The sequence below is a fragment of the Drosophila willistoni genome, assembly GCF_018902025.1.
Source record: "Drosophila willistoni isolate 14030-0811.24 chromosome 2L unlocalized genomic scaffold, UCI_dwil_1.1 Seg72.1, whole genome shotgun sequence".
Lineage (NCBI taxonomy): Eukaryota > Metazoa > Arthropoda > Insecta > Diptera > Drosophilidae > Drosophila > Drosophila willistoni.
The window spans coordinates 531,800-548,288 of NW_025814049.1; the positions used below are offsets into that span (position 1 = coordinate 531,800).

Here is a 16,489-nt window from a genome sequence, read left to right on the forward strand (position 1 = left end):
TATATGCCTCCCTAGAGTTAAAAGTCTTACATTTTTTAAAGTTTTCAGTGGAAAGTGGAAGTTTAATGATTTACTATTATGTTCAATATTAGCTATATATTATTATTTATCATTCGAAAGACATTTGTTTTTATTCCACTTTACTCCTGCTTTGGAAGTGAAATTGGAAGTGTAGGCAATTTGTTTTTTGTTATAATGTGGAAGCTACATGTTTTGTACAAAATTATGTACAATTTATTGGTATAAAAAAATTCTATGTAAGGCTTTAAGTTTTCGTCGCATCAACCTCTGCCTCGACATGTCCACCATTTTTATCAATTGCGGCAGCCAATTGAGCCTGCCGCTGCTCCTCCTCCAGTTCCAGACGTTCCACTTTTTTGATTTTGCTCAATTTCCCTGTAATAATAGAGATTATTGAATTTGAAAAATGACTAAATTATGTGTTTACTGATTTAAAACTTACTTGCACACTTTAACATTATGGTTCCCCACCATATAGACCATCCCCAGCCCACAAAACAAAACAGGACAGTTAAAAATTGAGCTACTGCCACAATAATATTGATAATAAAGGAACCAATACGTGCCCGGGCACTATCGAATTGTGAGAATCGTGGTATTCCAACACACAAGCAAAACAGACCCGATAACAAGGTGCCTTCAGGGAAAAAAAATATAACATTATTTATTAGTTTCACTAAATCGCTTGGGGTAAAAACTAACCTGAACCTGGAAAGACCACATTGCAGAAGGCACAGAACCAAGCCAAATAGAGCGGTAAAACAGGAATGGCTCCTTTCATTTTCGATGTATACTCTACCAGATCGTTATGGAGTTTACGTCGCGTGTCCTAAACCGAAATGTTAGTGAAATGACTTGGTCACTCAATTGTTCCACTCACCTCACTTGGCGGTGGTGCTCTGATACTCTGCCGGCGAGATTCAGTTCCACGACGTTGCTTCTTACGGCAGCAGAACAACATGAGCCAAAAACGTTTGCAGCAGCCCCTTGAAAAGTTTCAATTCATTCATAAAATGTACAAATAAATTGAAATAATTGGTGGAAGTACTTACTCTTTGGTTTTACTTTCGGCTATAGAAAGTCCTGCTTCAGCCTCAGAAGCTCCCTCCAGAACAGCTGCATCTGTGGGCTTTATGCCCATTTCCGGATCAGCAGCTGGGGGAGCCGATTGCCACGCTTTTTTTGGATCTCGCTTGCGCCGACATGGTATGCAGAAGCAACATTTCTTGAACTCCGTCTCATCGCCAGTTGTGGGATCAACTTTATTGACCGAACGACAACAGAATATTTTACTTAGACAAAGTCCACATTTACTACCGCCGCCGGCGCCACCTTTTCCTTTTGGTCCCATTGTGTTAAGATTGGTGGCTTGCATTGCCTCTGGTTGTTCTTTCTTTTTCTTGCGACAATTTTGACAACAAACCACTGAGCGTAGCCAATCCTTGGCTGGCCTCTTCTTAGCTGTCGGCTTGTGCTCATCAATCACTTGCAGATTTGTAGCTGTTGTGGCACTACTTGTGGCACTATTGGATAGCAGAACTGGTTGCTCTTCAACTGCATCTTTACGTGAACAACAGCAACAGCAGCGGGAGCAACGTGATCGTCGGCAGGACATGAACAGATTCGAACAGCAACGACACCAACCTCTTTTACCCTTTGCATTGTTATTATTATTGTTGTTATTCTCTTTATCCTCCAGAAACTCCTCTTGACTGCCAGTTCTAGAAAGAAAAAACCAAAAACAAAAGTGATTATAGAATCAGTTAGTATATTGCTGATGGGCCTCTTGGCCTTGACTTGAATGTCAGGTCAAGTACACACACATCCATCCATCCATCCATATGAGGCCATCATAAAAGGAAGCAATCAAAAGTAATGGCGCAAAAAATATGCAGTATGCACCGAAGGATAATAGATTACTAAAAGGAGAAAAAATGACCTGGGCATTGTGCCAGACACTGGGCAGTGTGCCAACCAAAGATTGAATTGACAAGCCATTTCAACCAGACAAATTAGTATCAATTGAAGGATAATTAAATATTTCCTGGAAAACGAAAAACTCAGGCTATGTCTGATAAAAAACAGGCAATATATGTATGTATGTACATATATATCTACCAATTGGTCTGATAAATCTTGGCATTTGGCATTTCCTTCGCTATCTAGGGGTAAAACCTAAGCACCTTTTCTATATCGTCTATTTAAGGACCATTAACGACATTTATCAAAAGTAATTTGGGGCTTTATTCTTATGGTCTGTCTCCATCTGTCTGTTTTGGATAGCACTCAGTGTCTGAGTTTATGATCCACAAAAAATTCGAATTTAAACTTCTTTTGGATATAAGCAGCACCTTTGTTGGAATCAACGCGACAAGGAGCACTTGAACATATAAAAATCAACTAAAAATCGTCATTGGCTACACAATTAAAATGTCTTAACTCTAAATCAAATGATTGGCAGGGGCGTTAGTTTTGAACCATACTGATAAATAGATTAGAATAGTTTATTGAGAGTCGCTTGCTTCAAAAACAGAGAAAGATATTATCAAATTGTAATAATCAATGTCTACAAATAATATCCTAAATACACAATTCACTTTAGTTTTGACTTAATTCATTTTATTCCTCATATGACTGAATGTTTTAAATGTCGATTGTGAATATATGCACATTTTTATGTACCTAGATATGGTTTCTCCCCTTTACGCCCTTTATATGTTATATGCTAACGATTTTGAACTTTTTGAAAACTTAGCAGCGTGACTATAATTTTAATGGCTATGCATAAATTTGCTATGGCATTTCAATTTTTTTGGTATTCCCCATTAAAAAACTGGCACCCACGAAAAAAAAAAACTACCAAAACGGAAAGAAAATCACACGCGACACACGTTTTTGATATGGTAAGCCACCTATGAGAGCTTACACAATTTTTGCTACTTCATATAATCATATATTATTTTATGTAGGAATATTTAATTTTTCTTCTTCGTCTGAGGTGCGTTGGCCAACTAATTGGAAAGCTTGTGCACGAGCCAACGACCAAACTTAATTTGAAGGACGACAATTTATTTACTCTTCATTTGACCCAACGGCAACAACGACAACAGGCAAAAAGTTTCCTTTTTTTTTTGTTGTTTTGGCTTTCACTTAAGACTTTTTCTTTTTTGTTTGGTTAGTTAATTTTAATGGCAAGGTCATGCGATAATTGGCAAAGTATTTGAGTCGAGACCCATCATCAACCATAATGAGTTGAGTGCTTTTTTCATGTTAATGAATAAATGGGTAAACTAAGATTACCTAAATAAATATTTATCGGCATCAATGAGCGAATCTTGCGGCAGATCTATGTGGAATATAACCGAATTCCTTTTGTTGTTCTTCTTCTTTTTGCCCAACATTATGATTTCTTTTTTGGTTGGTCACAAAATAATTGTGAAGACGGAGTGGTGAGAGCTGCGGTTAGCGCGATTGTCCGGCCAAAACTGATTTGTTATTGCGGCAAGGAAACTTTAACTTTTGCCTGCGTCTACTTGGCACGCCAATTGCAACAGTAAAGGCTCCCTGAAGTGGTCGCTAAACCATTGTGCTTTACCGTGGGTATTATGAGTAAAATGTCTTCAATAAAGAAATATACAAAAATTTTAAACTAAAGTTATTTGAATTTTTAAAATTTGTTTTACGTTTAATGATCACCGTAAATATTAAATGCATCTTGAAAATATTTCTGCATTATTGAGAATATAATTATATATTATATTAAATATAAAATCTTTGATTATAATATTTTTAAATCGTTTTAAAAGTTTTAGAGAATTTTTTTTTACCTTTTTTGGACAATTTTCTATTCAAGTTTTAAAATATAGAACTTCAATTTAAAAATGTCAGCAAATTTATCAAATTGAACCACTGTGCGGCATAAGAGTATGCCAATCAAAAGAGTTTTTACTGTAATTAGTCGCCTGGCAAGCAAATAGGTGGGCAGGAGGTAGGAGAGCAGAAAGGCAGGTGGGCAAACAATGCATTGAAGGACATCGCGTAAAACAACGAATGACGATGACAGGGAGGTGGGCAAGAGGCATGTCGAGGGGAGAAAAAGAGGGTAGAGAACGGATTTCCTTTAAGGCGTTCGTATGGTCTTCACTCCTCCTTTCCTTTGCCTTTCCTTTTTCGCCTCGCGTTTTGTTTTCAAAATTTATTGACGCATTTATGAGTGGCTTGGCGTGGACCCCGAACCCGGACACGGACGCCAACCCGAGAGTACGAGCCCAAAGTACGAGAAACTATGTAGCCCACATGTAGGCAGTCTAAAGTTTTTATGCGGTGGCTTGTTCTTGTTGTTGCTTGCTGGCTGGGGTTTCCTGTATGTAAATTTCACCTAGCCCTGCCCTCGGCTAGGGTCTTGGGTCTGGCTAACTACATATAAGCCTTGGCTGTTTATTGTTTTGGAGACTTTACGAATGTGGCAAAAAATTAGTAGCCTTTGTGGAGAACATTGGGCAAAACGAATGCCGAATACCTGGTAGTAATGTTTGTTTATTCGAGTTATAGGCAAATTCTTAAATTTTGTAATACAACGGAAAGAAAGTGTAAATAAATAAATTTTAAAAAAAGTCTGGGTTATAATCAAAGTTTAAAAAAGTTCAAAAAGATTCGCAACAACCTGAATAACTTATCAAAAAAAATAACACATTGCGGATGTTAAATCATTTCGGGATAATGATTCTAATGGTATCTAAGAATCTCTTAAACGAAATCTTGATGATCTTAAAACATTTCTTATAAATTTTTATAACTTTTCTTACAAATATTTTTTATCCTTTCAAGTTTCATAAAAATTGTAGTACTTTTATTGGAGTTTAAGAATCTTGTGAATAAAATCTAAAGATCTCTTAACGTTCGTAATGATTCATCGTTTAATTTGTAGAAGAATTTTCATCTTTTCAGCTATTTGTAAAACGTGAATTCGTTCGACTGAAAATCTTCTGATATTTTTCGAAATTTTGTCTATCAAACCTAAGAATCGTTAAATATTTATCATAAATTAAAATATGTATATAAATATTTCCTATTGATTCACCCGAGAATTGCAACTAAAATGACATTTAGTCATATTAAAAAAAAACAGGTGGACTAACATAAAAGATCTCAGCAAAAGAAAGAAAAAGTTGAGAATTCAACGTAAAAAATGAATGCTGAATGTCAATTTAAATAAATAATAGATTAGGTGTAGTATCATTTCAAAATATTACTTACTTGGCCATGCCACCGCCACCACTGCCTGCAGTGGAACCGCCTTGTCCATCTGGAGATCGTCTTTTGGCGTCCACTTTGAAGTCATCTCCACTTTCTGGTGGCATCACATGATGAACATCGAATTCAGAGGCTCCCAGTTTAGTTCTATCACCTTTGATCAGATCAGCACTTTCATATTCCACCTCAGGGACGACAGATATAGACGTAGTGGCGGGATGTTCCACATTTACAACCGATACAGATGCCTCAATCGGTTGTGTTGGTGGCAAAGGTGATTTTTGCACTTCCGTCCCGCTCTCCAAGGCATTACTGCCATCGGCTGTGCCTGTGCGTGAGTCCGGCAATGGTTTGCCAATCACTGTGACGCCACTGGGAGTCGGTGACGTTCCGCTCTCAACGGCTAGGCCAATATCATTTTCCAATGTTTTCAAATCGGTAAGATTCTCATTGATGGTCTTGTGTATCTCATCGGTGGCCTCGGTGACAGTTTTCTGTATAGTTTCTAGAGTCTTTTGGGATTTCTCTAAAATGGCAGCAGCAGCATCATGACTTTTGGGTTCTAAAACGGAAATTGCAGAAAATTGAGATCGAGGGAGATTAGGGGTTTTTGTGGTCTTGACTTACCTTCACCTTCTTGCAGACTGCTCTCTGCGACTGCGGCAACTTTTCGACTTTGAGGAGAATCCGCACGATTCTTATTGCTAAGCAGACTAAGTCTCGAACTCATGCGCACCAACTTGTTTAGGTTACCACTCTGATTTTGGCCATTCTTCGTATTTGTAGGTGTCTCCTCACTGTGCGTCACGGCGGGTAAAACTTCGGCTGCCTGGAGTACAGCATTGCTGACATGAGCAGCCAATGGAGCAACCTCAGAGCCACTTGAGGCTTGAGTGCTCGGTTTTTTCTTAGCCACCGCCGGGGTCGTTGAGGTTTTCTTGGGTTCTGCAGTGGATTTACTTTTTCCAGGAGTCTGTGTCGATGATTTAATGGCATTGCTCTTGTTTGATGTTTTGGTCTTATCAATCTCTCCATTCTTCTGGACTTGTGTCTTCCCATTGGGTTTGGTCGTCGTCTTTGCTGTTGACAATTTTTTTGCATCGGGTTTAGGGAGCGGCCCTTTTGTGGGTGATTTTTTGGCACTTGCATTTTTGGGTTTGGGTTTAACTAGCTCTTTGGGCTTAGGTGCTTCCTTTTTTTGACCTTTTCCCTTTGATTTTGGATCGGCAGTTGTTTTCGTTTTATTATCATGATTCGCGGTTTTTTTCGACGTCAACGTGGGAGAAGACGTACGTGTGGGTATGCGAGAGCGCGAATTACGTCGCTCTTTTATGGGGGTCGGTGAACTGCGATTTGGACTCGAAGGTTTGCGTTGTGTTTGTTTTTGTCGCTGCGGAGATAGTGATATGGATTTTCGTCTATTGGGCGTTACACCACGGGCACCACTTTGCGCTGTTAAAGTGGATGGCGAAATACTTGATGATCTGAGTGAGGAATGTATGCTCAAGCGAGAATTGTTGGCTACTTCACGGTGATGCTCCAGTCGAGAGTTGGAACGAGAACCATTTGCGCCACCTCTTGATATGTTTCGGGTAGAGGCTCTTGATATTGATCGCGAATTCTCTCTTGAAGGAGCACGAAATGGTGTATGGAAGTTCTCTCTAGATGGAGCACGAGATGTGTGGATATTCTCTCTTGAAGGAGCTCGTGACGGTGTACGGATATTCTCTCTTGATGGAGCTCGCGAAGGAGTACGAGTGTTCTCTCTCGAAGGAGCTCTCGACGGAGAACGACTATTGCTGGCTCGCGAAGTTCTTCCCGAAGTGCCTAAAAAATCCTTTATAGGCGAACTGCCACGTGAACTCTCCATCCGGGATTCCGGACGACTTCGTATTGGTATACGGGATATAGAGTCACGTCGCGTAGATACTTCGGATGGGGTGTCCAACGTTTGTAGACCATGCAAAGGGCTTTGCGGTGTACTACTATCCTTATTCGGGGTTCCAATAATCGGTGATAATGTGGAGGGCTTGACAATCTTTCCATGTTTCGCATCCTTACCATACACCGATTGTCGCCTGGGACTGGGATGAGCGGAAGCTGGCACATGAATGGATTTACGGCGTGCTCTATTCATTGCCGTCGTCGTGGGTAATGTTGCGAGTGAAGGTCTCCGACGAAAGCTTAGATCTGAGGTCACAGTAATACTACTTAAATTAGAGCTACGTCTATCGGAAGCGGTTTGCGTAGAGCTCCGACGTTCGGGGGACGTGGAGCTAGAACGACGTCGTTGCGCTTGGCTAAGCCGTAGATTTATGGGTTTTAAACGTTGTCCCAAGTCCATCACTAAATCATCTAAGCTGCTCCAATTGGAACGCGGCGGGATATGCGAGGGTGCGAGACGAGCGGCAGCATCTTCTCTATTCATCACGCGAAGTAGTCCACGTTGCTTACGTGTGGGATTCGCATTTGGCTTCAAGGGACGAGGCAGTGAGCCCGGTGGTATAACTGTGGGTTCCCGTCCAATTAAGTCGATATTGGAATGATGAAATCGTGGTATGGAACTTCGATAGGGATCTGTGATCAATGGTAACGTCTCCATGCTCTTAATTTTTAACGGGGCAATCGAGCTGCGTCTCTGATTACGTGGCGTATAAGTGTCTATCGATGATGTCAACGAATCTCTTTGCTGCAGTATACCCTTTGAGGGTGTACCCAGTTTGCTGCGATTATACCGTCCACTCATATTAAACTGGACGGACGGGCGAGGTGAATCATCCGCCGGCATGGTTAAAGATCTCCCATAGTTCTCCATAGGCAGCTGTGGTAGTCGCGAACCTGTGAGGGATTTTCTTCTTATTGGTGGCTTTAATTTAGCCGTGAACGATGAGGTCGTCGAAGTCGACTGTATGGAGGCGTGTCTTTTTGCAGCAGGTGAAATATGTGTTGGCGGCGGTTGTGAAGGGGACGGAGTTCTTCGGCCTTTAGGACTCTGGGCCCTTGAGGACTGAGGCGAACGTTCTGTGATTATGGTAAATGCAGTCTTCTTGTGTAGACGTGGCTGTTCCACTCTGTAGAAAAGAGAAAAAATTAAGGCTCACGCCTAAAAAGCAACTCCAATCACTTACCGATAATCACCACCTACGGAAATTGAATCCTTGATTATTATGGGTGACATCTCACGCATTATTGTGGTTGCTTCGTGGCAGGGAGGTGGTGCAGCTGGTGGTGGTGGTAAGGATGGCGGTGTTGCATAGCTCTCGACTCCTTGATCCCCTCTTCGTTGCTGTTGTTCTAGATAGCTTTTGGGTGAGAGTATTATGTCCATTTCACTTAAACCCAGACGCTCCTCGCCACCACTGCTAGAACTATTCATGTCTTGGATCATAGTGGCCAATGGGGAGAGCGGTGCCTCCTCTTGTCTCATAGACATGATCATTTTCGAACTGGGACGTAATTTCGGTATACGACTGAATTCCGGGAAATGCTGAGTGGCAGGACGAAACCAGTCACGATTGGCATAGGGATCGCAAAGTACACTAAAAAATGGTAAAGAATCTTAGTGAGGTTCATCTTAGTTCCAATGTTCTGTTCGCTTACCTGGAACAGTTATCATCGTGGCATCTTTCCGCACTGACTTTACTCATGGCCACTTGACTGATCCCCGATACTTGGGTGGCCATATCATCGTCATGGTAGATCTTCTCCAAATCATATAAGTCCGGCTTATTGAGTATATCATCGGGAGCCAAGAAACGAAAATTGGGTGAATTCATTTGGTCAGAACTTGAACCACCGCTGGAATTTGGGAGGATTTGTATATCCGGTGGCTTCAGTTGCGGCAACGACGATAATCGATGGCCACTTCCTCGACCATAGCTAGAGGTGGATAAGTATGGTACATTTGGAAAGAGTCTCCTCTCCCTGGCACTGGATGATTCGTTGCTAATCAATGCCACAGCAGCCACAAGGGCATCTTCCTCGGAGCTAGGTAAATCCACCGATGTCGAGACGGCTCCAGTTCGCAGCGATTCGAATGCCGAGTTTGTGGCATAATAGTCCGCGGGCTCAAGAGGAGGTACCGGATCACCAAATAAACTATTATACTGATGGCTACTATCACCATCGATATCGCCAATTGTAGTGCTCAGCCTTGGTGTGGTCTGGCGTGAATGAATGTGGGAATAAGTCGATGGCGGCATATTGCTATGATAGCTATAATCTAAGGATATAATGGATGGATGGCATCTGTTGTGATTTTCTGTCCTTGTCGTCGTTGTTGTCGTAGTCGATTGCTGCTGCTGCTGCTGTTGTTGCTTTTGTTGTTCTTTTCCAATAATGGGCGTGGCTGTGGGCGAGGGCGATGATGATGAATACGATAATGTTTGCTGCATATTGTGTCATTTGTAGAGCGATCTTCTCTTCGTGGATCGTGTCGATTAGGTCCTTACAATATTGATAGATAATGTTTTTGTTGTTGTTGTTTCTGTTGTTGTTGTTGTTGTTGTTGCTCCATAATGCTTACGAAAATCAAATTAAAGCTCCGTCACCCTTGTAAAGATATTGTCCTTCGCTAAATATGTAAAGAGAGAATGTATTGTTTTTATTTTTTTGTAAACTCTTGCCAAAAAGGGTATATTAGTTTTCGTCATAAGTATGCAACGCTTAGAGAAAATCATATTCAGGCATATAATATATATATTCTTGATGAGTACGTCGACGAATACATTAAATAGTCATGTTCGATACTCATGTTCGTTCCTAACTAACTCGAATTTCTCCTAGTCCTTCTATATCAAGTCTTATTCAAGGGTTTTGCTTTAGTTTCAGCTGGATCGAAAAATAATATCACATTGCTTCCATAAAAACAATAGGTAAAAAATGAAATATTAGATCAAAAGTTTTGCATGCGATACACAAAAATGTTGTCACACGTTTAAAAATATCTGTGCCAACTTTGGTCTTAAACGTCCAACAATATTATATGGCGGCTGTTCTTTAATAGGTTAAAAAAAACTTTTGGGTTAATAACTTTATTATTTTTCAATAAATTTTCAAAAGATGTAACACATGTCGGTGCAATAGTCATGCTTATCACTGACTTAAATTTCACTTAGATTGGACGACTATATTATACAGTCTTCAAAGCTTCAAACAGGTGATATTAAAGTCTTTCTTAATTTAAAAGCATTTTTCATAACAAATTGTTAGCTTAATACTTTTTTTTGAATAAATGTGCCAAATTTCTCGAAAATCAGACAACTATATCACATAGATACACTCATGAAAACGATTCGCGTGACAAAAAGCGGGTCTCCGAACAACTTTTTAAGTATTTATGCGATTATAATAGTTAATAATAATAATTTATGATTAATTAACCGATGCACACAATAAGATACAGTTCTAATAATTTCCATATATAATCTGTTAACTACACTATATATCTGTCATTCAAACATATTTATGAATTTCATTATATGAAGATCGAATTACTCTGGTTCAAATCGTAGAGTCATTCTTGGATGGAAAATCGAAAGGAACGAGTAACTCAAAACACTTGCTAGGGTATAAAAATTCGCCACGTTTCTCTCCTTTATATGAAGCAACAGCACAAACACACACAACACACACACACCCGCACACTCTCGCTCTGAACCCATCTCTCTTCTTCACGGCCTTCTGTCCGTCCGTTACAATGTCAGCGCGCGACGTACACGCGACGACTGAAAAGCCCAAGTCAATCCTCAAGCTCCCAAGGTAGTTGAACAAAAATTTTCATTCCGAAAATATATATGTAAAAAACTAAAAAAAAAAAGAAAAAAATGGAAAATCGTAATTATTATATACTATTATTTGTTATTGTATTTTCTAATGGCATTTCACTACTATAAATAGCTGCGTGTTCGTCTGATAAAGTCAGACATCTGAGCAACGAGAGCGCCTTGTCTCAAGCCCAAATGCCTCCAAAAGGGGAATTCCATATCTGAGTGTGTGTGTGCTAACGAGAGCAGAACTTGATGAAGAGGATGGGGTGGTATCAGGTAGATTAGGTGGCTGAGGCAAGGTGGTTGAGTTTTGTTGCAAGTGCTGCCTTGCATGTTGCAAATTGCCGCATTAGTGATTGCACTTGAAGTTTAACTGAAGATGACTTTAAAAGAAAGTCGAAGCAAATATTTAAGCCCAAGTGACGTATGCAACTATTCCTATACCAATATGAAGTACCTATAGTGTGTGTAGTGTGTGTGTGTGTGTTTTTAGAGGGGTTCCATACCTCTCCCCAGTAAAGTCAAATCGTGTTGCGTTGCTAGTCAAATGGGCATGTGGTTTGCATTGATTTTTTTTTTGGGGTTTAGAGCCTAATATTTAACCTACATTTTATGTGGTGTTAGACGAAATTCGTTTAGTTTATTTTCTTTTTTTTTTTTGGTGACACAATTTGGCGCTCAGGAAGTGACTAGACCGGTAAGGCCATGACGCTGACGCAAAATATATATATATACATAAATATACTATATATACAGTAAACACTCACAAATTAGAACCCTTAAACACATTTCGCACAATGCACTCTCAAATTGTTATGTTTTTGCCTAAAAGTATGCAACTAATATTTATTCACCTTCTCCCAAACATGGAAATATTTCCGTGATACTATAATTAGTTAAATCATTTCATGAGGAATCATTTATGTTCTTTTATTAAATATTTCAAAATTACAATAAATTAATTTAATTAAATAAATAGCCAAAATGATGCCAGTAAAAGGGCAATACGGTCTAAAAATTGAGAGAAAATTGTTTATATCAAAATTCAAAGTCTACTACTCCGTTAAATATGGAGATTCAAACCAGAAGAAAGTCGGTTCAATAATTTGGAGAAGTTTTTTTAAAGCAAATTTTGAGGGTATCGTGATAATTATCATGCATACACTCTTTCAAAATGTGTTTTATATGGTGGCTCTTAAACCAAGTACATGGAATTTTTCTCAACATTTAAGGTTTCAAATGGCTTTTCATAATAGGCCATCAGCTGTTTTTATTCAAAAGAAGTAGATTTGTTTTGAATACTCCTTCCAACACTTATCATGGTCTTTTGATTTATAATATTTCAGTTTTTAGAACTACCTCAACAACAAATTGCTGTTAGTTAAGAGTGTTTACTGTACTTGATTCCTTGTGCTGCATGGAAAAACCGGCTGACTTGATTAAAAATAACAAAACCTAGATTAATATTACACGCACTTTTTTCTGTTGGTTTGTTTTTTTTTTTTGCACACCATTTTTTCGCAGAGTTGACCAAAAATTTGGGTCATTGGGTGATTATAATTTAGATTTTGTCATGGATTTTGTAGCGGCATGGTTTTCTGAACTAAATTTTACCGTCTCGAATTATTAGTTCAAGTGCTCCTACGGAGTTGAACATTTTTCACAGCTCTTTTATTTTGGAACTTTCGTGCCCCATCAGGTGTGAAGTTTAACTAAAATTCACGCAGGATAAAAGGCACTTTTTCTTCGACAAATTGTAGGTGTAGCGGTTTTTCTTCGATTTTGTTTGCGTGCTGACTTATATTCATCTTGGTGTTTTTTTTTTTCTTTTTTTGGGGTTTGTATTTAGGAAACTTTTTGATTCACCTGTTGGTTGGGTCTACTACTACAACCTGCACATGACACGCGATGTGCATACAAGATACAAAAGAGTAGAAGAAAAACCACGAAATACAATAGGCAACATAACAATTTTATGACCTTCATTAATCAATCATGTGGTTCTGGGATCTATTAGTATCAGTTGGATAAAGTTAGAGCACTTCACTCTATGTCATGGCATGACCGAGATGGCATTACTGAATGTACCTATTCCTTTCCTCCTTTTTACGCTAAAAACTTCCTTCAACCTCAAGCTCATCGATAGAGCCCGAGTACACTGCACTCTTTCCTTGGAAATGAATATATGTAGGTACATATGTATATGGGGTCAAAATAGCAACAATTTTTCACGTTTGCCTTGTGCAGCGGTAAAAAGTCAACAACACTTTATACAAATTTTTACTCGGTGCTTCGGCGCACTTCAGCACAAACAGAGGGGGGCGAAAGGGGCATGGAACCCTTCAAGTATGCAATATCCTTGGCTAATGTCGTCGTCGTTGTCCGAAAAAAAAAATGCCGTCTGAAATAGCCAAAACTCAAGTCTCTAATTGAATTTATAATTTAAAGAAAATTTCACAAATTAGCATAGTTTGGAAAACTTCTTTGTTTCATTGGCAAAAAAAAAAAAACACTAGATTTTTGTCTTTTTTTTTTTAGGGTTTTCCGAAAACAATTTGAAAACCTCTTCAATACCCGCAATAAGATAGAAGTCAAGCGCATTTGCATCGATCCGTTAACGATGCACTGCACTTGCCGTTCGTAGAAAAACTAATCCTTAGCAGGCAAATACCTTTCCTTATACTAGCCGCGTTTACTTTTTCTATTTCTCTTCTTTTTGGTTGGGTATTTTGCCGACGCCTGACTCTGACTCTGACTCTTTTGTCCAGAGTCGAAGTTTTTTTTTTCAGGAGCCGAAGAAGCATATACACACGCGGTCAGTAAACCTACTTCCGCTTGACATAAATACGCCTTGGACATGAAAACTTGGCACTGCCAAGTTGTTTTCAAACTGACTGCAAATGGTGTGCCTTCAAAGGGGCCTGGGACATGACCATACCAAAAAAACAACGAAAGAAAAATGCCGCCTGACCAGAGCAGATCACACACACAAACAATTGGTATAAAGTAATTTTTCTGCATAAGCAATCTTTGGGGTATGGTTTGGTTTTTAATCAATTATGCCCACACCCAAAAAATTCTCTTAATTCCTATCATTTGCAACTGCACCTTATTGTGCATCCTGCCTAGCCCTAGCAACAAGCTAATGCAAAAGAAAAAAAACCCAAATCGAAAACAAAATACACTAAAAGATCTTCCCACGCGATGGTATGACTATGACCCACATTGACTCATAAATTAATATCAATTGCTTTGGTTTGCGTGTGCAAATCTGGGCAATGGGCAATTCCCACCTGCTGACCAACAGCAAATAGCTGGGCCACCATCTGGGTTGGGTTTATGGGTGGTGGTGGTCGGGTGGGGGAATTCGAATTCATGAAAGGGCATTTAATTGTAATTGACTGTGACCGACCATTACACAATAAGTAAGTAAGTAACTAAGCTGTATGTATTCATCCAACCAACCAACCATTCATCTACAGGACGCACCTAGAACTTAAGTAAATTATTATTTCTATTTCTATGCGTATGTATTAGTTAGTTAGTATGTATATGAAAAGCAACCAAGATTACTGAATTTACTTGCCCTTGATTGCCTGATTACTGAATTTGCTTGACTCACTGAAGTTTACTTCATCTAATAATAATCCTTGACCCAATAAAACGTTTTCAATAACAAAAATGATCTCTTAGATCTAACAATAAGACAGTAAATAGAATCATATATATTTAATGAATTAAATATTTTCAATTTATTTAATATTAATATAGATAAAATTAAGAAGTAGTAACAAAAACTTGTTATTAATTTGGTTACTTTCAAAATATAATAATAAGAGTTTTAAAAATATTTATGCTTGAACATATTTAGAGCCGAAATTAATAGAGAAATTTCAGAATAAATATCAACTGGTTATTTAGTGTAATTAAGAATTTTTAAAAGTGCCTGTTCTTTTTGGGAATATTTTGAAACATTTTAAAAATTCAAGCCAACAAAAACTGAACTTAGTTGGTTTTCTTTTATTTGTTTCTTGACTTGATGTTTGTCAATTCAACCATATATGAATAAATGGATGATATACTGCAGGGGTTGAACATGCCGAACTCAGCTGGATCGGATCACTATATCATACAGTTCCCATAAGAACGACTGAGTCACTAATAGTGTCTTTTATTATTAACTTTGTTATTATACCATACACCCATAGGGTGAAATGGTATATTAAAGTCGCCAAAATGTATGTAACAGGCTGAAGGCACTCCAATGTGATTTTTTTTTGTTTGTTTTAGCCATTAATATTTGCATCTATCCAAGCACGAACAATTGGCACATATGTGAATATGGACGGACGATAAGGTGCCCCACAGCCGAAATTCCACGACCCAACTGCAATTTGAATGCCACCCAAAGTTAATGCGCCACCGGAATCTCCTTTACATGGGCCTTGCCGCCCAAGCGGATCACCTGCGCATATCATGCGATCCGTTATACTAGGAATATTGGCACTATTGCAATATCTACGACCCCATAACTGTATTTTTGCATACTTTAAACGACTTTCCCTGTCCCCACGTGAATTGATTTCACCGAATCCGCTGACAATTGCTGTTGCATTTTCGAGGTAATTTGAACCAGCAGGAGCCAAACTTATTGATCTTATAATATCACTGAATTGAGCTGGTCTACTTAGCCAAAGCAATGCGATATCATAGTCCCTCGACATGAAGTTAAAATTTGGATGAGAGATAATTTTTTTAACCCCGAAGGTTTGTCCATCGCCTTCATTAAAGTCGCTGGTGCCGAGAACAACCTTCACCCTGTTGTTAGTGGCTCCCGCAACACAGTGGGCACCGGTGAGAACCGTTGTCCTTGAAATTACAGAACATCCGCATTGATTAACGCCATCGACAACTACGGAACCCTGATAGGGAAATTGTGCTGGACGAGCGAATTGTCCGCCAATGATGGCATCAGCGAAATAGAAGCCATGGCCAGACAGGACAAGTAGCAGGCCAAGAACAGGAACAAGACTCTTAATTGATAACATGGTGAAAATTTACTACATGAGCCATGTCTAAGGAAATGCTCTTTTTATAGGATCAGAGCCATGAAAAATTGCATGAAATTGGCGAAACTAAATGCCTTAAGACCAGGAAATGCAAATTATGTAATTTTAATTAAGATTTATATTTCTTATCTTTGTTAACAGGGCGGATACTTTATTTAGTATATGGTGGGAAAATTATATAACAGGTAAGAAACGATCCATGGAAATAGTTGGAATGAAATAATGGTAAGGGACGAACTTTGGTCTTTCGAATGGCTGTCTGTGTAGGAATAGATTAATTTAATTTAATTTTAATTAAGGAAGCCATCACAAATTGTCGTGTGTGTGTGTGATTTATACTTCGCAAAATGATCCGTGAACAAAATTTGCCTCAAATTC

At 38.9% G+C, this 16,489-nt stretch overlaps 2 protein-coding genes across 2 annotated transcripts; both read right to left on the minus strand.

Moving 5' to 3' along the window:
* Positions 1-55: 55 nt before the first annotated feature.
* On the minus strand, positions 56-9,752 carry LOC6637961 (protein stum). Its single transcript, XM_023182148.2, has 9 exons — positions 8,875-9,752; positions 8,403-8,813; positions 5,902-8,345; positions 5,278-5,836; positions 1,074-1,742; positions 902-1,007; positions 724-850; positions 464-658; positions 56-396 (listed from the first exon to the last, which is right to left on the minus strand). Exons 1-9 carry the CDS (start codon positions 9,666-9,668, stop codon positions 266-268), a joined length of 5,436 nt encoding a protein of 1,811 aa, XP_023037916.1. The 5' UTR covers positions 9,669-9,752; the 3' UTR covers positions 56-265.
* Positions 9,753-15,183: 5,431 nt separating this feature from the next.
* Positions 15,184-16,100, minus strand: LOC124460131 (vitellin-degrading protease-like). The gene has a single exon (XM_047010333.1). It carries the CDS (start codon positions 16,088-16,090, stop codon positions 15,329-15,331), a length of 762 nt encoding a protein of 253 aa, XP_046866289.1. The 5' UTR covers positions 16,091-16,100; the 3' UTR covers positions 15,184-15,328.
* Between the last annotated feature and the right edge of the window lie 389 nt (positions 16,101-16,489).